General features: G+C 40.2%; 2 protein-coding genes across 2 annotated transcripts; one reads left to right on the plus strand and one right to left on the minus strand.

The window, feature by feature from the left end:
* Positions 1-686: 686 nt before the first annotated feature.
* On the minus strand, positions 687-5,567 carry LOC134660189 (uncharacterized). The gene is made up of 4 exons (XM_063515915.1): positions 5,234-5,567; positions 3,552-3,674; positions 3,010-3,274; positions 687-1,520 (listed from the first exon to the last, which is right to left on the minus strand). The coding sequence occupies exons 1-4, from the start codon at positions 5,369-5,371 to the stop codon at positions 724-726; spliced, it is 1,323 nt and encodes a 440-aa protein (XP_063371985.1). The 5' UTR covers positions 5,372-5,567; the 3' UTR covers positions 687-723.
* Positions 5,568-6,124: 557 nt separating this feature from the next.
* LOC134660046 (proteoglycan 4) lies at positions 6,125-23,525 on the plus strand. The gene is made up of 10 exons (XM_063515746.1): positions 6,125-6,311; positions 10,871-11,157; positions 11,709-11,823; positions 13,690-13,805; positions 15,669-15,772; positions 17,161-17,273; positions 18,879-18,980; positions 20,019-20,188; positions 21,211-21,312; positions 23,334-23,525. The coding sequence occupies exons 2-10, from the start codon at positions 11,089-11,091 to the stop codon at positions 23,523-23,525; spliced, it is 1,083 nt and encodes a 360-aa protein (XP_063371816.1). The 5' UTR covers positions 6,125-6,311; positions 10,871-11,088.
* The last annotated feature ends 1,326 nt before the right edge of the window (positions 23,526-24,851 follow it).

Raw genomic sequence — 24,851 nt, forward strand, 5'->3', positions numbered from 1 at the left:
GGGTGCACGATTTTTTCTAAGATTTTCATTTTCACACATTTTATATGATTATCTACCTGTATAATCATTGTACCATTGTTTCATCAATGGATGATAAAAGCATACAACAGTAATATTTTACAATCTTAGACCATATTAGGACATTGTCTAGAAACTTTTCTTACTAATTAGTTAATTACCTAGGTACGATTTAATTAATGTAATACAATTTATTGCACTAATATCTACCTCTACCATACTTATTATTAAACTTAAGTATTCATTATTACGTGGCCCCTAAGAACATTTCCATCCCGTACCTATAAGTTACAGATATAATAATTATAGCTGGTCAAGCAAATCTTGTCAGTAATAAAAGGCGCGCAATTCAAATTTTCTATGGGACGATATCCCTTCGGGCCTACATTTTTCAAAATTGCCGCCTTTTTCTACTGACAAGATCTGCTTGACCAAGTATATTTTATGCATTTGCAATTGCTAATTTTTTTTTACGTCTGTTTCGACCGAAACAGAACATTCGGCCGAAACATGATATAACCTAAATTACGGTGGTGAACTCACCACACGGTATTGTTAAGCCATTTAGGGTCCTAGCTAAATTGGTTGTTCCATACTTACGCTATGGAACGTCCAATTTAGCTAGAACCCTAAATGGCGTAACAAGCATGACTATACACAAGTGATATTACAATATGCAACTTACAGTTGAAAATAAGACCACTGTCACAACTCCTCCTCAAAGCAAGTCTGCGTTTCAGTAGAATGAAACAGCATGTCATCCTTCACACCAAACTTGTCTCCCGTCTGAGTCTCCGTTGACGTCAGAGTCAACGGACTCGAAGACACGCTGTCAAACAATTTAAACTTCGAATCGTACAGACATAGACAAGTCTGAGTTTCTTTTATACTCAAATCCGGCGACTGCGTTTCAGTAGCCGTCTCCTTGTTACATCTACTTAAACCGAACTCTATTGGGAATGTTTGAGTTTGAATGTCAGATAACGAGACTGTTTCTGAAAAGAAAATTGAGTCATCTTCGCTTGTTTGGGATTTGAGCGAGAGTAAATCTTCGAAGACTGTTTGCGTTGAAATCTCATCAGTTTTCGCTTCGCCGTCGCTTTTCCATGAAGGTAACGCAACGTCGTTTTTTATATTTTCTTCTGGACGCGTTTGAGTAGCCAAAGTCCTTTTAGGGCTGTCACAGATATAGTCAAGTTTCTCTTCGATTTTAATCCTTTTACACTCTGTGGTAGTTTCAGAGATTTTCTTTTTTCGCCCCCTTTTATATTCCTCGTGTATTTGAGGATGTTTCCTCATCAGATGTACTAGTAATCGCTCATTATTCTTATACTCTATATTACATATTTGACACAGATATGTGACGTTGCATACTTTTAAGTGTCGTTCGTATTCTGAGTCGGTAAAGCTCAAGCTGCATTGTCCACAGACTATTTTCGATCTGTGTACTTTGTTGTAATGTTGATTTAGGTATTTACGTTCGGTGAAAAACTTGTTCTTACCTGAAAAAGATAAGGTGAGATTAACACAACAACACTCCCGACTCCCGGGGCATTCCCGAAAATGTCGCTTACGAAATGCTTTTGACTTGGGCCACAGAATAAATAATAGTACTAGGTACAGAAGACTCACTCTGTAACAAAACGCGTCTGTTACGATCAGCATAGATATGGCCGCTAGGTGGCGACAGCGCCACGCGCGGCTTATGGCTAGCCACCAAAATTGGTGTGGAGCGGATGTACTTTTAGCTACTTGTAGCAAAGCGACGAAATCGCGGAGTGAGCCACGCCTGCTTGGGCGACTACCTTAGAGCTCATTTAGACCGCGCGAACTCGTATACGATTTTAGTTACATTGCGGACCATTGAGGTTACATCAATTCAGCCGACCGATCAAATGACGCAATGTAATGAAACTTACATGCGAGTTCTCGCACCGTCTAAATGAGCCCTTAACACAGGGCGGACACGCCATACATAAAAAATCGTTTATATATATATATATATATATATATATATATATATATATATATGTGCAATTGTGCACGGCACGTCTGTACAAGCGTCATTGTGTATGTGTGGGTGAGTCGCTTTACTGAGAGTCCGCCAGAAGTCCGGCAGATTCATGTCACGGGGCGAGGTAAGGGCGATTGTGCACTACAATGAATTTTACTGTCCGGCAGTCCGAGTTTTCATGGTCCGATATGGCATGAAAAAACCGGATGATTCGCTTGTGCACTTGTCCGCCTTTTTACTCGCAGGTGCGGCGCAGTGGCATGAAAAAAAAACGGATGATTGGCTTGTGCACTTGTCCGTCTTTTTAGTTTACTAAAAGAGAGGTAGCCCGCCCCCGCCCGGCCAAGTCATGAATAATACTAATTCCAGACGCAGTGCACAAGCTTAAACACGTTTTTCATAGCCGTCATCTCGGACCGGAAAAAAACTGTCCGGAATGGGGAAAAGTAAAATGTCGGACGGTAAAATTACGTCTAGTGCACAAGCTACTATATACATTTAATGGCGTGCCATATCGGACCGTAAAAACTCGGACTGCCGGACAGTAAAATTCATTATAGTGCACAATCGCCCTAATGCGAGTCGGGGCGGGACGGTGCGTGGCCGTTCTGTATGATAACACTATTACTTGTTCTGTGCCCTTAATCTCAATGAATTGTTAGTCAAGTCATGAAACACTAGGTACAAGATCTAAATATCGATTTCCACGTGTCTGGTTTCCTCTTTGTAGCGAAAACCACCTACGAAAGGAGAGCCCGCCGAGCGGGTCGATGGCAGTGAATTTGTAATTTTATAGTTATTACCACCCGCCCTGGCTTCGCACGGGTTAACAAATTATACATAAACCTTCCTCTAGAATCACTCTATCTATTTAAAAAAACCGCATCAAAATCCGTTGCGTAGTTTTAAAGATCTAAGCATACATACAGACAGACAGCGGGAAGCGACTTTGTTATATACTACTATGTAGTGATTACCTGCATTGACGAAGTATGAGCACTCCTCATAACTGCAGTAATACTGGCACTCTATAACCAGCTTCTCCGACAAGCTGTGATGTTTCACCAAATGGTTGTACAAGTATCTCTTCTTCAAGTATTTCTCTGAGCATCTGTTACCGACGGCGTAGGGGCACGGGAGGAGGATTTTAGATTCCATGTCTTGGGCCGTGATGATAATGTTTAGCTTGTTGGCGTTTAGGACGCAGGTTATAGTGTTTTCTGGTGTGTCTTGAGTTTTTTTCTGGGAAAGAATGTTTTTTTAAGCAAAGTTGTTTTTTGATACTATTCGCATACCTTCTTTCTAATGCTAAAAAAAATAATTATAAGGGTGGTAAATAGTAGCGGTAACAAAGGGAGTAACATTTACTTAAACAATTCGACTTTTATTTAAAAATCCAGGAATGGTGAATAAGTATTTTTATGGTTGTAAGTAACCGTTTTTGTGACCAAAAGATGTGATTTACAAAACTAAAAACATTGAATACAATAAATTGTTAGACAGAGACAGTTGGTGCTACCTTAGCAGTGTCCTTGAGGAAGGCGTCGGAATCCTGACACCGCTGTTTGAAGCCCCGGCACCGCAACAAGCTCTCTTCGCAATTTGTACATAGAAGTTCAGTCACATTGTCTCTTTTTGGCACCTGACCAGATGAATACATATTTTTAATAAGGAAATAAAGTAAAATGAAACATGGTTAATTATAAGACCTTAAGCAGGCGTGTCTCACTCCGCGATTTCGTCGCTTTGCTACAGGTAGCTAAAAGTACATCCGTTCGGCCCCAATTTTGGGGAAAGCCATAAGCCGCGCGTGGCGCTGCCGCCAGCTAGCGGCCATATCTGTGCTGATCGTAACAGACGCGTTTTGTTAGAGAGTGAGTCTTCTGTACTTAGTACTATTATTTATTCTGTGCCTTAAGGCAGTGGTCGGCAACCTGCGGCCCGTGAACTTGTCACTTGCGGCCCGCGAGCCTCCCTGGCTATTTTGTATGTAATATTGACAAACGACAATGTCTTATAAAGTCATAAATATTGACAAAGTGCGGCCCGCGTCAACTTCGTTAACTACTATGTGGCCCTTGCGGCAGCGGTGGTGGCCGAGTGGATATGACGCCCGACTTTCAACCCGGAGGTCGCGGGTTCAAATCCTGGCTTGTACCAATGAGTTTTTCGGAACTTATGTACGAAATATTTGATATTTACCACTAGCTTATCGGTGAAGGAAAACATCGTGAGGAAACCTGCATACATCTGCGAAGAAATTCAAAGGTGTATGTGAAGTCCCCAATCCGCATTGGGCTAGCGTGGGGACTATAGCCCAAGCCCTCTCGCGCGTGAGAGAAGGCCTGTGCCCAGCAGTGGGACGTATAAAGGCTGAATTATTATTATATTATGTGGCCCTTGGCTGCTAAAAGGTTGCCGACCGCTGCGGCTTAAAATGAAGCTAGAGCATATTAGTAAACGCTATTATCAATGTTGCTATTCCTGTAAAATTAGGGTTGGCAAAACTATCTAACGTAGGTAACCTTAGTAGGTAACCCTGAAGGAGCCCAATAACTTTTCCTAAGTAAAATATCAAAACAATAATTTTACCAAGAAACAAAAAGTTGATCCACCCATTCTACTTTTATTCACCATGTACATAAAAATAGGATTATGGAATATTAGATTAGTCATAATTGTGTCTCTAAACATTAAAATTTAAACTAAGGAAATTAATCTCTAAGTTCCTCAATGTTGATCAATTTTTGTCAATCGACAAAAAAGTCACCGGATGTCATTAGTGTAAATCGCTATAGTTTCAGTGGTCTCGAGGCCATCTGAATTACTAGACCGATGATACGTGAACAGGCGTGGCTCACTCCGCGATTTCATCGCTTTGCTACAGGTAGCTAAAAGTACATCCGTTCCGGCCGCAATTTTGGGGAAAGCCATAAGCCGCGCGTGGCGCTGTCGCCACCTAGCGGCCATATCTGTGCTGATCGTAATAGACGAGTTTTGTTAGAGAGTGAGTCTTCTGTACTTAGTACTATTATTTATTCTGTGACGTAAATAAAACAACCGTATTTATAAACATATACGATTTTTAACGACCTATTCTTTACAAAAGCTGTGTTGTCTGGCAAGCAAGCGCATATGGACCATCATTAGGTCATTATATCGCCGAAATTGCATTTGTATCGTAAAAACAAAAGTACTGACCTCGGCAATCCTATAAAAGTCGTCCGCCAAACCCCATTCCTGCATATTTTTCATCTCTCCTGACTCAGCTAAGCAACCACGGCATAGTAACGCATACTCGTTCAATGGCTGCTCTAATTTTACATAGGGAGTAGACATTTTACATCGATTTGATTAGGAGAAGCGAGGAAATTGATTTGCAAAGTTTGTTTTGTTTCTGTGATCTTGATCTGTCAGTCGGTGACTTGTCAAAGGTCATTACTATCAGGTAATTTTCCATTACGCTGCAAAAAGCAGGGATGCTGATGGCACTGGATACTAGATAAAGCTATTTCAAGATATTGTCTAAAATAAAAAACACAGAATAAACATAATAAATTTAATTTAGTGTGACGACTCTAAAAAAAGAGCTATCAGCTAGTAAATGTTATTAAATCAGTTTATTGACTAAACGTGTTTTGCGTGAAACGGACCAAAAAGATCGTTCAAAAATAGTGATCATTTTGTCATAAATCGATCTTACAATCTCGACGAAAATCTAAAAGGTTTTAAATCAATGCGTACTGTAATAAATTTAATTATATCTTTTTACAGCCATAATTGTAACAAAACTGTTTTAATTATACATAGGAAGAAAAAACCTATACCTACATACAAGAACCACGTATGTAAACTTTTTTGAACAGCAGCGCCCGTCACCCGTCAATCATTATTTATTTTTTCAGTTTGACACCTATTTTGGCTAATCTAAATTTACAAGAGTATGATTGTCGACTAGAAAGGTAAATTTATTTACTTATTTCCTCTCCATTTACTGTAAAAATCAGCCACAATTTGAAAAAAAGCCGGCTATTTCATTGACACGAAGTTAGATCATAATTCCCATTTGCTTAAAATCGGTTCCATTTAGGCGGCGAACTTCACCGCGGTCGCCATTTGCGCCACGAACGCTGGTAGATCGTCTTGTGTGTAAAATTGTGGAATTGGAGGTTATAGTGCTAATTTAGTAGTTAATAGTGCATTAAAATTATCAAAAACGTTTTGAAGCAAGTCAATTGAGTGTTCAATGTCTCGTAAGCACGAAAAGTGTTTCGAATGAGTGAGTATTATGTTTTTTGCTAATGTTACGTAGCATGTAGGAAAGAAACACGTGCTAAATAATAGTTTCAATCTTTCTCCAGTTAAATTGCTTTTACACGGTTCCAGTGTGCTATTTCGCATCGACATTGTGCCTCAATTTGCGTTAAATTGAATCCATCATGTCGTTTGTATGGTAACTCGGTCAGTTTATTATTATTTCAGTTTCTAGGTGATCTATTTTAGGCTTGGCCGTTCAGCGGAGTTCCTAGTTCGAGTTTCAAAAATGTTTGTTTTGAATATGTATTTAGGCCCTGCGTTTGGGTTGGGCGGTCACGCTTTATAAAAACCTACATTCTACGCATTAAATAGAAAGTGGAATATTTAATACGGCATTCCGGGCACCTTTCATTTGTTGACATCCAGTTTCATAACATTATCAACGGTTTGCGTCGACAATAATTACGTTTTGTTGTTTCGTACAAAAGCATAGAGTCGGAGAACGAATGTGCGATTACTTTTTTACTGAGGCAATGATTAAATAGTTTAATATTTACTTTTAGTCTTTTACAACTAATATTTACTTTTAGTCTTTTACAACTTGAACTTTATCACCAACAAGTGTTATAAAGTGAGAAAGTTTTAATTTTTTGGTATAACAGGCATCAAATATTAACTTTTACAAGTTACTAAAGATGTATTTTTAATGAGGCTAGTACTCTTTATCTTTTTAACCTTGAAAGTTTAATCTCTGCAATAAAATACAATGTTATATTGTATTGTTGTAATACTTGACATGATTGTGTGTTGATGAATCAATTTTTTTTTTATTTTGTTATTTTGATGCCCATAGTAACACACGGACATTTAGATTCCATATACTGAAATAGAGGATAAAATGTTCTTAATATTTCAAATATTAAGAACATTTTATTTAACATTTTATAAATTCAGTATATAGAATCTAAATGAATGTATGTACGTAAACACTTTATTGTACACTAGCGACCGGCCCCAGCCTGCATGGGTTAACAGATTATACATAAACCTTCCTCTTGAATCACTCTATCTATTTAAAAAAACCGCATCAAAATCAGTTGCATAGTTTTAAAGATCTAAGCATACAGACAGACAGACAGACAGGGAAGCGACTTTGTTTTATACTATGTTGTACATAAGGGTGGTATTCCACCTGTCCAATTTCTTTTTTCTATGTGTGTTTTATCTCACATTTTGCTTGAGAGAGAGAGAGAGTGAGACGCCATGAGATTGGACAAACATATTGGACAGATGGAATACCCTAAGACAGGTTAAAATACGAAACAAAATATATAAAATGTACTCGGGCAAACTTATCCCTATAAGAGATCTTTTACAGTCAACCTTTGAGCAATAAAATATTGCTACAATTACATTACACATTATGACAATGCCAACAGTCTTTGCAATGAAACAGACATAAATGAATCACTAATTTGTATGAAAATCATGGTTGTTACTAATGTTACTTCTTTGTATGTTTTTCATGGCAGGCGTGTCTCACTCCGCGATTTCGTCGCTTTGCTACAGGTAGCTAAAAGTACATCCGTTCGGCCCCACTTTTGGGGAAAGCCATAAGCCGCGCGTGGCGCTGTCGCCACCTAGCGGCCATATCTGTGCTGATCGTAACAGACGCGTTTTGTTAGAGAGGAGTGAGTCTTCTGTAATTAGTACTATTATTTATTCTGTGGTCATGGTCATGGTTGATCATATTTTAAATCATAATAAATTATACGTATGTTGACAGATATGTAACTGAATAATTATAAATTGGCACCTATATGAAATATTTAGATGTTTATTTTGTTATAAATTTATAAAATTTATTTCAATTTTTAGTGAGGATATCTGAAATTTATTTTATATATATTTTTATAATCTATAATTAAATTTAAATATCATTGCAGTAGAAAAAGCTTGAGGGGTATTGGGCAGCAGGAGGTTAATAGTAGTTTTATGTGACTGCTACATAATGAATGGCATTATAACGTGACTATTGGTTTATGAAACGAACCAAGTGAGTTTCATAATAGAATCACATGAGTGTATCACAGGTATCTTAACATCTCTGATTCCCTACTTTCATGTTCATAAATTAAAATACACTAAAAACCATAACACTTCAGTTTATTGTTGTTGGAATGTATAGAAAACAAGAACAATATGCCTAACTACTATTTATGTATGTATGTATGTATGTATATACTTTATTGCACATGGAAATAAAAACACGAGAAACATAGTTACAGATTAAATTAAATACAACAAAGACGAACTTATCCCTGTATGGGATCTCTTCCAGTTAACCTTTGAGGAAACGAATAAAACAAAACAGAAGTAACGATGAATGACAAACAAAAACAATAGTGTACAATCACTAAAACTAATGAAATGCAAGTTTTGAATACACATTGCTACAAATAATATATATAAACATAAACAGAAATACTTAAAATAAAAAAAAATAAAGCATACATATATAAATATAACCTAAATAAAATAAATAAATACTCAATATATATCATAAATAAATAGATATGAGTTCGAACCAGAAAAGTAAAGGAAACTAAAGAAGTACTAATTGAGGAAAACCGAATTACCTACATATCGGAAAGCCACAATTTTTTAAGCCTCTCCTTGAGTGATGCTACAGAGACTATTTAGCTATCAAAAAAATGTGTTCTCCCAATACATGTCTGAGTTTGAATCTTATATCTTAGTAATAAGAACTTAAATGTTAAATTTATAATACACTGGGTTTCAAAGATGATTTATTGTCCCTTATTATGTACTTGTTTACTCTTTCTTATCTGGGGTGATAGGCATGTTTACCAACATACAGTTATTCCAACTAAGTTAAACAAAAATAGACTTTAATATCATAACTATGAGAGTCAGGGTCATCATAATGAAATGAATGAATATTATGAGTCAATGATAGCAATTTAATGGTCATTTGTGAAAGTCCAAAAGTAACTCTAATTGGATAAATGAGTCATGAGCATAAATGTTTGTAAATTAGCATACAAATATAGTAGGAATTCCATTCTACCTTATCTCATTATCAATAATTAGTTAATTAGCAATTGAGGCTTATGATATGAATTAATTAGTAAGATCATTTATCAAGAGATTAAATAATAAAGGTTTCGTCACACAGGCGTGTTTTCTGGGCGGGGCGCGCCGCTTTAACATATAAAACGCTCACGCCCCGCCCGGAATACGCGCCTGTGTGACGGAACCTTAAGGATTAACTCAATGTAAACTTTTGTTATTTCATTATTGTAAATGGAGTCTTATTAGTAAGGTCTGTTCCTTGTTCCTTATATGTCATGCGCTAAATACCGTACAAACATCAACTTATTTGGCCATCGGTGTATCTTATTTCATTACAAGACTATCAATAGTCAATTTGTTGTGTTGCCAGTTATAATCCAGTTGGCAGCAGAAGACGCTAAGCAGGCGAGGTGTTCAAAATAAACTGAACACAACTTTATTTTTAAGAAAATAAGAGTCTTTGATTTTGACCATCAAATTATCATCTCTATTACCACTCCGAAAGTTTGCTAGATGGCATTCATCAGATCAGAAAGCGATTTCTATGTCAGAAGTAAAACACTTACAAATGTGTGTCACTAGACCACACAAAACGCGCCGCGTTGCGAGAAATTGCCGCACGAAGACGTGCCTCGGGCAAACATGAGCGCGGCTATGATGCCTCTGGCGAGGCATGTCTACTCAGACTTAGTGTAAGGCCTGAGTGGACGCTCGAGTTGGGCGTGCAGCGGGGCGGGGAGCGGGGCGGGGCGTGCGGCGTGCATGTTAAACAAATGCGCACGTATAGGAGCGGCCTTAGTGCACGCTGCTCACATCACGCGTGAGCCCGACGCCACGCTGCACGCCCCGCCGAACGCTCCACTTCGAGCGTCCACTCAGGCCTTACATTTATTTGCTTCGCGCGGCAAATTTCTCGTAATGCTCTGCGTGGCTCGTTCTGTGTAATCCACCTACTACTTTCTAGGTCTACCATTTTGTTTGGGGCGGTTGTTAAAGAAGCTTTTCAGCTGAGTTTTGGGAGTCCCTGTGACTAAAACTAGTTATGTTACATATTTACTTACTGTGGACTTACTTTATTTACTGTGGGACTTAGACAATCTGTTTAAGAATGTCCTATAATATTTATTTATTTATTTTATTTACTTAAAGGTAATACAGCTTCATGCAGCCAAGTCTAATACAACTTCTTATATCGGCTTGATCATAGAGAAATATAGTAAGACAAGAGTGCTCACTCCATACATCAGATTTGGTACCAAAAAGACTATTATTTTCAGTGTCGATATCTAGCATCGAGTAGCGGAATTATCAGTACTGCTACTTGACAATAGATGTAGCACCGTCCGGAAAGTCTTATGTTGTTGAGCAATCTTTGTATTTTTTTCTCTATGGCTTGGTTAAACGGTAGATCTAGAAATGCGTATACTGGGGCCATCTACAAGAGGAAAGAGACTTATAATTAAAGAATACCATTTCTTTTTCCAGTTGCCGGGAACCCCAGAAATGAAGATAGACCGGACACATACAAATTCAACTAGAATTCTTATGACAGCAGTGCCTCTAACAAACCAAACCAATTATTTTTAAACCTAAATCTAAAGCTTTTTAAATTAAGTGACGTTGTGCCAGTATTTAAGCCGTATTAAAAAATTAAGTAGTCTATGGTTATTTTGTAAACTGAGTGTATACTGATACTGGCAAGTATGAAAATTCCGGAGACTTCAGCTAATGTTGGTGCTTATTATGGGAACGAGGAAAATGGACAGTGGCAGGTAAGGATAATTTGTTTTAACCTCGTAAGGCCCATTGTGCATTACAATGTACACTCTATTTCAATCTAATTCGAACCTTTTCAGAAGGGCCATTTTATTTAAAGTCCCCTACACTTTTTTTTTCAAAATTGGGATTTTTTATGTAATTTCTACTCAGAATCATGAGCTCTTTTGATCCTAATAGGAGAAAAAAAGTGTCCCAAGATTTCCATACATTTTTCGATCTTTCCATTCCGAAACCGCCATACAAAGTCTATGAAAAATGGTAACGGAATGGGAAAAAAACCTTGGGACACTTTTTTCTCCTATTAGGATAGAAAGAGCTCGTGATTCTGAGTAGAAATAACATAAAAAATCCCAAATTTGAAAAAAAAGTGTACGGGACAACTTTAAAAAAAAACGCCCAGTTACTTTTGTTTTACTAGGGGCCAAAGTTGCCGCAGACAGTTTGGTCAGATCGTTAAAATGGTTTCACTATGGTTGCCAATATGTACTCACATGAGCTCTTTTATTCTAAGGCTGTAATGTAAACATATATTGTAAAATTTCAGCCAAACGGAGTTATAATAGACAGCGGAGTGCCCGGTGGAGTAGTGGGCAGTGGCGACGGTCTGCACCCACAGCCTGTATACCCTGTACATCACATACCGAGGGGACATATACCCGGTGAGCTTTTCTGTTTCATTAACCCTTAATCGGAAGATGTGTTCCGATCAGTGAGACTGATATTCAATTGTCATTTTTGAACTGATATTCAATTGTCATTTTTGAACTGTCAGCCTGGTAAAAGGTTTACCCATTGACTTGATTGCCTCTATCACTCTTAGAATAGAATAGAATAGAAATAATTTTATTCGTGAGCACAAACACAAAACAGAAAATTATACATAACAGAGAATAAAAGGATAAAGTGCCACGAAATGGTCTCACCTTAGCATGTTGCTGGCGACTTCCAGTGCTGATCTTCCGATGAGACCATCCGGTGAAACAATCACAAAAGGTAACATGAATACAAAACAAAATTAATATATAACATACAAAAGACAAAGACAGCAAAAAGATAAAGGTACATTACAATAAATGAGGAGTGTCTTTTCAAAAGGGTTTATTTTTTCTGGGAATCTATTTCTAAATTGGACCTTAAGTTTTCTTGAGCAAGGTTCACCCTAGAAGTACCGCTAAGAAAAAAATAAACCCTTTTGACGACCGGTCTGGCCTAGTGGGTAGTGACTCTGCCTGTGAAGCCGCGGTCCTGGGTTCGAATCCCAGTAAGGGCATTTATTTGTGTGATGAGCACAGATATTTGTTCCTGAGTCATGGTTGTTTTCTATGTATTGATGTATTTGTATATTATATTTATCGTTGTCTGAGTACCCACAACACAAGCCTTCTTGAGCTTACTGTGGGGCTTAGTCAATTTGTGTAAAAATGTCCTATAATATTTATTTATTAAAAAAAAATTAAAAAAAAATGACACTCCTCAAATTATAAATTACTATGTACAATGTTGGGTCAAACTCGTCTTGGCCGTTGCGCCTGACAGCTAGCGCCATGCGGCAACTACGCAAACTAAACTTAAAAACTCTTGCATATTTGATCTATAAATAAAAAGGCAGATAACTAAATTTTATCGATAGGCCCTTTGTAAACAAACCGCCTTGATGCATCAGTGTCATGTCATATTATATTATATTTTAAGACACAGTATGTATAAAATACTCTTTGGTTTACGATAGGTGATAGTGCTGTACTCTGGCGGCAGTACATTGCAGTAATACCGCCTATTCACATCTCTTCTCTGCTCCGCTGGATTACAACCAATGCTATTATTGTCTTCGATTACCGCGATAGTTACTCATGAAATAAAACTATTAAAACAACGCGTGACTGAGGAAAAAACTACACTGTGCACTGTGTTTTTTACTCAGTCACCCGTTGACCACGAACGCTGTAAAGGGTTCCAAACGTCAGGATGTAGTATAAATTCAATATACGTGATATAATCCGTTTTGCGATATAATGCTATAGGGTATTTGACTACCAGTCAAATTGGTTTCTTTTATCGAACTGTCAAAACTATTTTGCTACTATGGAATTTATATGAAACACTAGCATGTGTCGTCACAATCAAATAACCTTCTCTTTATAGTTTATACGGGTTTTAAAATAGAAATTGTGTCTAAAAATAACTGCTGTCTACGTTTCTCTATTAATCTTCTGGTGCTTTCTTTCATGTATGGTGTAAAATAATTTGTTTTAAATACAGTCAAATACCCTATTGGTTGATTCCCGCACCTCTCATCTGGAAAGGCAGGATATTTGAGTGTCGCTAAGTGTAAGGGCTGAGTGGACGCTCGCTCGGCGACGCGTGCAGCGTGGCTGTGGGCTCACGCGTGATGTGAGCAGCGTGCACTAAGGCCGCTCCTATACGTGCGCATTTGTTTAACATGCACGCCGCACGCCCCGCCCCGCCGCACGCACAACAAGAGCGTCCACTCAGGCCTTACACTAACGGTGTGTATGTGTGTACAGGCTACGTGATGGCGGGCGCGTACTACGCAGGCGCGGGGTACGGCGCGGCGCCGGCGCCGCCCGACGACTTCGCCGACTACATGTGGATGGAAAACGAGGAGGAATTCGACAAGCAGGTAATCATCTACTGTGCATTCTAACTATAGTTCGTTTTTAGGGTTCCGTAGCCAAATGGCAAAAAACGGAACCCTTATAGATTCGTCATGTCTGTCCGTCTGTCCGTCTGTCTGTCCGTCCGTATGTCACAGCCACTTCTCCGAAACTATAAGAACTATACTGTTGAAACTTGGTAAGTAGATGTATTCTGTGAACCGCATTAAGATTTTCACACAAAAATAGAAAAAAAACAATACATTTTTGGGGTTCCCCATACTTCGAACTGAAACTCAAAAAATTTTTTTTCATCAAACCCATACGTGTGGGGTATCTATGGATAGGTCTTCAAAAATGATATTGAGGTTTCTAAAATAATTTTTTTCTAAACTGAATAGTTTGCGCGAGAGACACTTCCAAAGTGGTAAAATGTGTGTCCCCCCCCCTGTAACTTCTAAAATAAGAGAATGATAAAACTAAAAAAAATATATGATGTACATTACCATGTAAACTTCCACCGAAAATTGGTTTGAACGAGATCTAGTTAGTAGTTTTTTTTTATACGTCTTAAATCGCCTAAATACGGAACCCTTCATGGGCGAGTCCGACTCGCACTTGGCCGCTTTTTTTTTGCATTAGAAATGAGGTAACCAATCTTGATGTGTCTTTTAATTGAAAAACACATTTTGAAAATAAGTTACGGTAAATATGTAACAATTATGAATCTAATACGATCTTTTATCTTCTGCTTTCATAAGTAATAGTTATTGGTTTTTAAAAAGTGTTTTTCAATTAAAAGACATGTCAAAATCGCATACCTTCTTTCAAGTTCTTTCTAATGCTAAAAAAAAAGAACTATAGAAAACTCCCGTGACACTCGGACATATTACAATTACTAGCTTTTGCCAGCGACTTCGTCTGCGTGGAGTTAGTAATTTGGGTAGCTTATTTTTACCCAATCTGCTTTTTAACGATTCCCCATACAAATTTCCACCCATATTTTCACCCCCTAAAAGGGTGATTTTTGGGATAAAACCTACCCTATGTCCTTCCCCGGGACTCAAAATATCTCCATACCAAATTTCAACTAAATCGGTTCAGCGGTTTAAGCGTGAAGAGGTAACAGACAGACAGACAGACACACTTTCGCATTTATAATATTAGTATGAATTTTAAACGGGTTATTCGCGTATCGATCGAAACATGTCGAGCGTTTATTCGAATTAATAATAGGTACAGTACATGAGTAGCCCGTTTAATAATAAATATCTGGGAGACCGAGCTTTGCTCGGAAAACGTATAACATCTCAAAAATTAGCGTCTTCCCAGAGATAAGACCTAGCTAGATCGATTTTTCGCCCCCGAAAACTCCCATATGCCAAATTTCATCGAAATCGTTAAGAGCCGTTTCCGAGATTCCCGAAATATATACATATATAAATATACAAGAATTGCTCGTTTAAAGGTATTAGATATGTATACTGTTTACTTGCCCAAGATTGGTTTAAAATAGTTCCGGAACATGAAATTTCAATTTTGTATGAAAAGTCGACAGTGGAAATCCGGTAGCCGTTTAAGAAGTGTAACACGTTACGATAGATGTCCCTAGGTGCCTCTCTAAAAGGCCCAATTTGAAAAATATTTGCTGTCCATGTATGAGGTCTTGGTAGCTCAGATGGCAGAGCACTGGTCTAGTGATCCAGTGGTCGTGAGTTCAAGTCTCACTCAAAATAAAGATAAAAGATAGTTTATTCAAATAGGCATATTACAATGCAAGACAGTAAATTCCCCCACTTTTAAATGTAGTGTTTTAGTACTTAAGTAGATTTGTTTTTGCATGTTTTTAATGGAATGCCGTCCGTGTGTCAAAGGCTGTGGTTCCGCAGGTGATGCAGCAACTCGAAGAGGAGGCGCTCATGGAGCAGTGCATAGAGGCCATGCTGGAGGACGAGCAGAGGGAGCTGGAGAGGCACAACCCCCACTACCCCACGTGAGTACCCCCCACACTGTATACTGGCCACACACAGATATATATAACGAGGTATAAGGTGAGGCGGCAGCTGGGGGAGGCGCTCATGGAGCAGTGCATAGAGGCCATGCTGGAGGACGAGCAGAGGGAGCTGGAGAGGCACAACCCCCACTACCCCACGTGAGTACCCCCCACACTGTATACTGGCCACACACAGATATATATAACGAGGTATAAGGTGAGGCGGCAGCTGGGGGAGGCGCTCATGGAGCAGTGCATAGAGGCCATGCTGGAGGACGAGCAGAGGGAGCTGGAGAGGCACAACCCCCACTACCCCACGTGAGTACCCCCCACACTGTATACTGGCCACACACAGATATATATAACGAGGTATAAGGTGAGGCGGCAGCTGGGGGAGGCGCTCATGGAGCAGTGCATAGAGGCCATGCTGGAGGACGAGCAGAGGGAGCTGGAGAGGCACAACCCCCACTACCCCACGTGAGTACCCCCCACACTGTATACTGGCCACACACAGATATATATAACGAGGTATAAGGTGAGGCGGCAGCTGGGGGAGGCGCTCATGGAGCAGTGCATAGAGGCCATGCTGGAGGACGAGCAGAGGGAGCTGGAGAGGCACAACCCCCACTACCCCACGTGAGTACCCCCCACACTGTATACTGGCCACACACAGATATATATAACGAGGTATAAGGTGAGGCGGCAGCTGGGGGAGGCGCTCATGGAGCAGTGCATAGAGGCCATGCTGGAGGACGAGCAGAGGGAGCTGGAGAGGCACAACCCCCACTACCCCACGTGAGTACCCCCCACACTGTATACTGGCCACACACAGATATATATAACGAGGTATAAGGTGAGGCGGCACAGGCGTGCCTCCGAAAATCAAGAAAAAATTATGCTCAAATAGATGACTTAATCATCATCATCTTCCTCGCGTTGTCCCGGCATTTTGCCACGGCTCATGGGAGCCTGGGGTCCGCTTGGCAACTAATCCCAGGAATTGGCATAGGCACTAGTTTTTACGAAAGCGACTGCCATCTGACCTTCCAACCCAGAGGGTAAACTAAGCCTTATTGGGATTAGTCCGGTTTCCTCACAATGTTTTCCTTCACCGAAAAGCGACTGGTAAATATCAAATGATATTTCGTACGTAAGTTCCGAAAAACTCATTGGTACGAGCCGGGGTTAGAATCCGCGACCTCCGGATTGCAAGTCGCACGCTCTTACCGCTAGGCCACCAGCGCTTTTTATTACACGAAATATGATTAAAATTATAATAATAAGGGACCTAGCAAAACCAGCTGCTTATCGTTTGACAACCGGGGTTGCCATGTAGATGGCGACACCTTTTGATACTATAAATATAATTTGAATATCTATCTTTTCAGGACGAGTAATGGCAACCCGTCTTTATCGCTAGAGGAGACGGTATCAAGATCGACGCTTAACCCTCTCGCTGCCGAGTTCGTGCCCACCTTCGTGCCTAGGGGCGCACGCACAGGTAACTTGAAGTAGTAACTGAAATATAACTTCAACCTAAGTGTAAGGCCTGAGTGGACGCTCGCTCGGCGACGCGTGCAGCGTGGCTGTGGGCTCACGCGTGATGTGAGCAGCGTGCACTAAGGCCGCTCCTATACGTGCGCATTTGTTTAACATGCACGCCGCACGCCCCGCCCCGCTGCACGACCAACAAGAGCGTCCACTCAGGCCTTACAGTAACATTAACCAGTGTTGGTTTAAAGCCCTTACTTAAACCCAGGGGTTCCCAACCTGTGCGCCGCGACGCCCTGGCGCGCCTTGGACAGTGGAGCGGGCCGCCCCACCACGTGGCCTATTTCGAATGGCCTAGCTAGATTATGTCGCCGCCGCCGAAATTAAAAACTTGCAAGGGCGCCCCGGACTGAAAAAGATTGGGAACCCCTGCAGTTTAACCCCTTGAACGTCACGCCTATCGTGCGCGTCATCGTGAACCTTGTCGGTATGCAGGAAGGTTGACATTGGGCTTTAGCCGCGCGCGAAAGAATCTTTGGCCGTTCCAGGGTTAATAGAAAAATAAGTTTTTGGCATAAATTTCATTTTTGGTACAAGCTTTTATCGCTGACTGTACTTTTCTTACGACAGACAACTAATACTCATCGAGACAATTCTAAAAACCCCTAACACAATTAGGTTGCGTTGTTTCATCACAGAGTTCCTATGGCCACCTCCTGTCTCCATCATCAGATCAGCTCGATGGTACCATAATATTGCATTGTCACCCGACTTACATGTGTATGCAGAATTTCAGCTCAATCGGAAACCGGGAAGTGGATCAAATTTAACTTGCAAGATTCGATTACATAGTTGCATACAGGTCGACCTAATAAAAGCGTGTTAAAAAACCGACCAAGTTATAAGTTTGGAAACCCCTGTTTTAGACACAAATAAAAAAAATACTATTTGCTAATTTTAGCAAATTCAATTGCTATCAGATCAGGTAATCTATAGTGTTTAGTTCTTGGTAATAATCATTGAATAGTAAATTATTACTACAGTGAACATTTTTTCAATATATAATGAGCAGCGTGTGAGGCGTATCAAATGATATAATTGACCATGGATAATGGCAAGGTTTTGTACATAAGCACCATAGTGACGTGACGTACCAAACTCGAAAGCAGGACTATAACCGCGGGCATTTTTCTGTTTCACTCTAATTAAGCCTTCACTGGAGTAAAGGAGAAAGATCCCCGCAATTTGCGAATTTCGGTTTTCGCGGTAGCCCCTCAGTATTTGTATTGGGATGTACTGTTACAAAACAAAAACTATTACAAATCTTGCACAAGTAATCATTGTGTACACAGTTTGGTCGCATATTCAATATTGTACACTATTTTTTTTTTGAATTTAGAAATTTAATTCAGGCAACAAGGCCCATATTACAAATACCTTACAGACTAACATACATATGTATTTTATAAACTTAAAACTAAACACTAGTTATTTAGTCGATAAAACGGCGTGGCTCCGTTGCATCGGCTGCTCCTGTGTCGGATTCGGCAGTTTGCCCCGGAACCTCCGAAACACGATTTATATTGATCACAATCAAAATATATTTTTATTCCAGAAGAAAAGAAAGTGGCAGAAGTAAAGAGCACAGAAGAGACACAGAAAGAGCCCAGCGAAGGGGCGGAGGCGCCGCAGGTCACGGCAGAAGTCAAAACAGAAGGTGAGACAAAACTAACTTACCTAACTCAATACAATAGGTATAAGATAAATTGCATTTTTTTCTTTTTTTTCTCGTAATGCATGTTGATTATAAGATGTAATTTTTTTTAAATTTAAGATGTGTCCCGCCGAGCTTGGTGCTGGTCCCATATTGGGATACCCTCCTCCAATTGAGGGGCGATTTAAATCTTCTCGAGGCAGAGTTGTAGGGTTGGAGCCGGTGTAGCTTTATTCGACGTTCATAAGCGCATTGTAATTATGCATACTTGAATAAACTATCTTTTATCTTATACCTTTAAACGAGCAATTCTTGTTTATTTATATATTTCGTGGATCTCGGAAACGGCAAATTTGCTCGGCAAAAAATCGATCTAGCTAGCTCTTATCTATGGTTTTGAGTTTTTATATGTTTTCCGAGCAAAGCTCGGTCTCCCAGGTATTTTTATGTAAACAAAGGAATATAAAAACATGTAAAGGAATACAAATAATCGTAGCAGCAGATGTGACCGCTAAAGTAGATTGCGCTGTAAAGCCCCTTAACCCCACACTAGGGTCTCCCGAGCGTCGGCGTCTAGTCAACTTTATGGCTGCTGCTCGACGCAACGTTGGCGCAACTGCGCAGCGACGCCATTTCCCATAGCGCTGACTAGACGCCGGCGCTCAAAAGACGCTAATCTGACCGCAAATTGTCTTTGCGGCACTGCGCTATTTTATTCGTTAGTTTTTTATGTATAGTTTGTCAAAGGACTGTCTCATTTCAAACATAGACAGAGAGAATCATACTATTTTTGTTTTACACTAGTACTAGCACCCAAAAGAAAAGGATGAGTATAGTTTTCTTGGTTCTTACTGACTGACAACTTGGTTTGGCCAACTATATACTCTTAGCGCTTGTATATTAAGATTTGGCGCAGGCACTAGTTTTTACTAAAGCGAATGCCATCTGACCAAACTTTTTAATCCAGAGTATGTTTCAGAAACCATCAATTTTTAATTTAATATAATCGTTTATTCTCACGCTTTTCCCGTCCTGTTTCAGAGCCCCTCCCCCCCGTAGATCCGCCGGAAGTGAGCGCGGCCGACGTCCAACCCATAGACAAGAGACGTGACAGCAAGAAGGATAGCAAAACGAAACCAGAGACTAAGAAACCGGTCAAACCGGAACCTAAGAAGACTAGTAAACCTGTTGTCGTCAAATCAGAGACCAAGGTACAGTATTCTTATTATCTATGCTTTATACAATACTAGCGACCCGCCCCGGCATCGCACGGGTTAACAAATAATACATAAAGCTTCCTCTTGAATCACTCTATCTATTAAAAAAACCGCATCTAAATCCGTTGCGTAATTTTAAAGATCTAAGTATACATAGGGACAGACAGCGGGAAGCGACTTTGTTTTATACTATGTAGTGATGGCAGCAATAGCAAATGCAGTCTATAGACAAGAAATGTGACAAGTTGGTTTGCAAAACGAAACTGGAGTGGCGCCCGTCCCGCTTTAATTAATACAGTTAGAAAAAGGCGGGTAGTCTTATCACCCGCGAGATACTGTCGCGCCCCTCCTGTGCTAGGCCTATTGAAGCGGAGCCTAAAGACTGAAAAACCTGCTATCGTCAAATCAGAGACTTGGTACTGTAATGTAATCTAAGTAAATGAAAAACAGCTGCAAAAAGGCTATCTTAATATCATGGCGTTCAATTTTAACATTTAATAAATTGACATATATCAGTAAGAATAAGGATTAAAATCAAATGGCGTTCTAACAGTTTTAATCTTGTGTCGAAAGAAGGCAGTAAATGTACTGTACAAAAGTTCGCATTTTTAACACGCTTTTATTAGGTCGACTTGTATGTAACTATGTAATGGAATCTTGCAAGTTAAATTTGATCCACTTCCCGGTTTCCGATTGAGCTGAAATTTTGCATACACATGTAAGTCGGGTGACAATGCAATATTATGGTACCATCGAGCTGATCTGATGATGGAGACAGGAGGTGACCATAGGAACTCTGCGATGAAACAACGCAACCTAATTGTGTTAGGGGTTTTTAGAATGTCTCGATGAGTATTTGTTGTCTGTCGTAAGAAAAGTACAGTCAGCGATAAAAGCTTGTACCAAAAATGAAATTTTTGCCAAAAACTTATTTTACGTTAAGCGCCATTTTATTTTCCCCATCATACTGCCAGTTTTGGAACAAAAATACAATATTTAGTAATTTGAATATGCAGGTTGCGCCCAAAAAGAAGGAAGTGAAAGCGGTGAAGAGTGAGCCGCGGTTAGAAGAGAGGGAGAAGGAAGATGCGCCAGTGATTGTTGCTGAGTTGCCTAAGGTTAGTATTTACTTTTACATGATTTTATTATGATCTATAGATGGTCAAGCAAATCTTGTCAGTAGAAAAAGGCGGCAAATTTGAAAAATGTAGGCGCGAAGGGATATCATCCCATAGAAAATTTGAATATCGCGCCTTTTTCTACTGACAAGATATATAAAAAACACTCTTGACTATATTATAATAGTGTCAATTAGCGAGTTGATACCTCAACATTTTCAACAAACGATACTTACAAATAAAAAAATATATATATATTTCTTAATGGGTTTAAAAATAGAGGAAATTTATGAATCCTCGATGGTTTGTGGTTGTTCAAAATTGTGTTTTTTTAGAAAATATAGCTACGTTTCAACTCTTAATTAATTACTTTTATTGTGGTAAACCAACATTGTTCGCTAGTAAAAGACGCGAAATTTAAATTTTGTACGGGCGGACATCTCTTTGCGCCTATATTTAAAAAAAGGTCTTATCTATGGACTGGCAAAACGGATGCGATCCAGCTCGCTCCAGAGTACAGAAGGGCCGGGAGGGGCCCTCGGAGCAATAGTACATTACTGCAGACGCCGGGAAAGAAGGGCTTGCCGGGTGAGTAGGTATAGCCGGCCGACCGTAGGGAGGCCGGATAGTGATACGAAGTCGGCAAGACCTTTTCACGGCTAGGCATGTATAGTGCTTTTCTCAAACATATGCATTGAAATAAAAAAATTCACCACTCAAAAACACAAATTATAAATATCAACCACAAATAGCTACACGACAAAAGTTTTTTAATTTTCCTTCCAATCCCGCCATAATGTTTTTTTTTACGGAAGTCGTCCGTATTTCGCGTGTGTAGTGTTCGAATAGACCCTATTAGGGCCATTATACACAACCTGATAATAAGAATCTCAATTTGAATAAATAAAATAAATGCAGAGGATTTTAAATATTGTCTATGGTCTCTGGTGACTGACGTATAGACAAGATTTTAAATGCATTCATCAACACATTGAATCATACAGATTCGTATTCTTAATATCAGTACGTTCGTGTATAAAGCTTTGGATTCCTCCGAAAACGGTGCCGTCATATTACGGCAGCTATATAGCGTTGACTGACGTCACTAGAACGTTGTCTATGTAAACAAGATGGCGCGGTTTCCTAGACGGCGTTAAGCTTTGGATTCCTCCGAAAGCGGTGCCGTCATATAGCGGCCGTCTCCATACTAAATAATACGGCTAAATATGGATGTCGTAGTATTTGTATGGAGACGGCCGCTATATGACGGCACCGCTATCGGAGGAAACCAAAGCTTTACGTTACGTTGATTGTCAACGTAACGTAAGATGACGGCCGTCATGACCTTGTCGATAGTTTCGTGAATGTTTTATTAGATAGCGGTGACGCCATTTTGAATAAATGACACGAGACTTGAATAAATGATTCCGTACTATGATTATTTTCCTCTTCTGATGATATTTCATCCTCCAAGTAAATTATAGATGATCAAGCAAATCTTGTCAGTAGGAAAAGGCGCGAAATTCAAATTTTCTATGGGACGTTATCCCATCGCGCCTACATTTTTCAAATTTGCCGCTTTGACCTTGGTGGATGACGGTGTGTTATGACGCCGTGGTACTTTCCACATGTCGCCACCGTAAAGACGGCCGTCTTTTGCTGCCGCTATATGACGGCCGTCATATGACGGCACCGTTTTCGGAGGAATCCAAAGCTTAACAGGCGTTAACACGGATATTTTGGTCCGATAACCATTCATTCACCAAAAATAAAAATAAATAAAAAAATCGGCTGTTTAGCCTGTTCATGGACACAGACCCAGACCCCATGTTTACATTAGAATTTAAAAAAAAATTACTTCCCGGCCTAGGCCTTCAATTTCGTATGAATTTCCTTTACAGTTCTCTGGAGTCGCTCCGCCCTAAACTTGATACTTCGAAGCCTGATATAACGCCCGGAGCGACGACATTTCATTGCATGTTTGAGAAAAAGCTAATCTGTAGCGTGTCGTGTCTCCCCAGGTGGCCCCCTCGCCCGCCCCCTTGCCCGCCCCCGCCCCCGCCACGCCCCCGGAGCCGGCCGGGCCCAAGCCCATCAACTACGCGGCCGCCGCGCGCGCCAACAAACCCAAGCTCGCGCCACCACCCACCACCATCACCACCACCACCACCGCCAAGAAACCCACCGTGCAGAGGAAAAACAGCGCCAAGTAACATCCCCGTTGTTCCTTCTAGCTGCCAGGTCTCAACGTGTAAGAACACCACCTCGTTCTAACTGTAAGGCCTGAGTGGACGCTCTTGTTGTGCGTGCGGCGGGGCGCGGCGTGCGGCGTGCATGTTGAACAAATGCGCACGTATAGGAGCGGCCTTAGTGCACGCTGCTCACGTCACGCGTGAGCCCACAGTCACGCTGCACGCCGTGCCGAGCAAGCGTCCACTCAGCCCTTACACTAAAGAGGACCCTCCGCCGTTTGTACTAAGGTAGAAAATTCTTATTCGCTTCTGCGACGATGTAAATTCCTTTAGGATTTTTGTTGTAGAAAATTGGGCCGGGTCTTGAAGGGTTTATTCAACAATGTTGGAACGACAATCGGGGGTTTTATAACAAACTCGCGTCTAATGTTAGATTGCTTCTAAAATAATGTTCAATAGAAATGGCTAAAAATGTGATTTGTACCTTTACTTCAATATTTTAAATAAATTCTAGTTATTCATATAAATGACTAGTACAGTCAGCAGCAGAACTTGCTAAGCGGGCGAGGTGTTCAAAATTACCTTGACGCGCTCTTATTCTAACAATAAAGTCGCGTCAAACGCGTCATTTTGAACACCTCGCCCGCTTAGCAACTTCTGCTGCAGACTATACCTTGAAAATCAAGCGTATACATGAGATTCTAGCATGCTGCAAATTGAAAAATATTTTAGAAATTTCTATTGAACACTGTTTTAAACGAATCAATATTGACTAAATACCACAAACATGTATATTGAAAACGAAACTAGCATTATACACGAATTTTTAAATGGTTTCACTTGGGGATATAACTGGCTGTCTTACCACGCTGAATTCCAAAATAAGTCATGTCGACACACATTCTGAATTATTTCTATTTCTTACAAAACAAGATCACAGCTCAGCGTGGTACGTTTTAAAGATATATTTAAAAGTCAATTTTTACAATAATCATCCATTGAAATTTTGTGTGAAAGGGTTTTAAAATGACAAATATGAATGGGAAATCAAGTTGATATAACTTTTTGAGCAACCCGCTGCACCGTACGGACAAGCGTGTTTTTTTGTAATCTATCCGCACCGTCCCACATACGCACATCAGTGTTGTGAGTTTTGGACTAAGGCTGCGGTTCCATTGAGGCGGAGATGACACGACAACCATGTTATTGATTCCCGCACGTCTCTCATTTCGGCCTGAGAAAAGGCAGCTTAAGCCGACACTTAATACTTGAGCCTTAAGTGTAAGGGCTGAGTGGACGCTCGCTCGGCGCGGCGTGCAGCGTGGCTGTGGGCTCACGCGTGATGTG

The sequence above is a fragment of the Cydia amplana genome, chromosome 26, assembly GCF_948474715.1.
Source record: "Cydia amplana chromosome 26, ilCydAmpl1.1, whole genome shotgun sequence".
Taxonomy (NCBI): Eukaryota; Metazoa; Arthropoda; class Insecta; order Lepidoptera; family Tortricidae; genus Cydia; species Cydia amplana.

Excerpts from the sequence above, each read along its gene's own strand:
- LOC134660189 (XM_063515915.1), bottom strand. The coding sequence starts at position 5,371 with ATGTCTACTCCCTATGTAAAATTAGAGCAGCCATTGAACGAGTATGCG. Across the intron at positions 3,275-3,551 it reads TCCTCAAGGACACTGCTAAG|AAAAAAACTCAAGACACACC; the intron begins GTAGCACCAACT and ends ATTCTTTCCCAG. Across the intron at positions 1,521-3,009 it reads CTCATACTTCGTCAATGCAG|GTAAGAACAAGTTTTTCACC; the intron begins GTAATCACTACA and ends TATCTTTTTCAG.
- LOC134660046 (XM_063515746.1), top strand. The coding sequence starts at position 11,089 with ATGAAAATTCCGGAGACTTCAGCTAATGTTGGTGCTTATTATGGGAAC. Across the intron at positions 11,824-13,689 it reads ACCGAGGGGACATATACCCG|GCTACGTGATGGCGGGCGCG; the intron begins GTGAGCTTTTCT and ends ATGTGTGTACAG. Across the intron at positions 21,313-23,333 it reads TTGTTGCTGAGTTGCCTAAG|GTGGCCCCCTCGCCCGCCCC; the intron begins GTTAGTATTTAC and ends GTGTCTCCCCAG.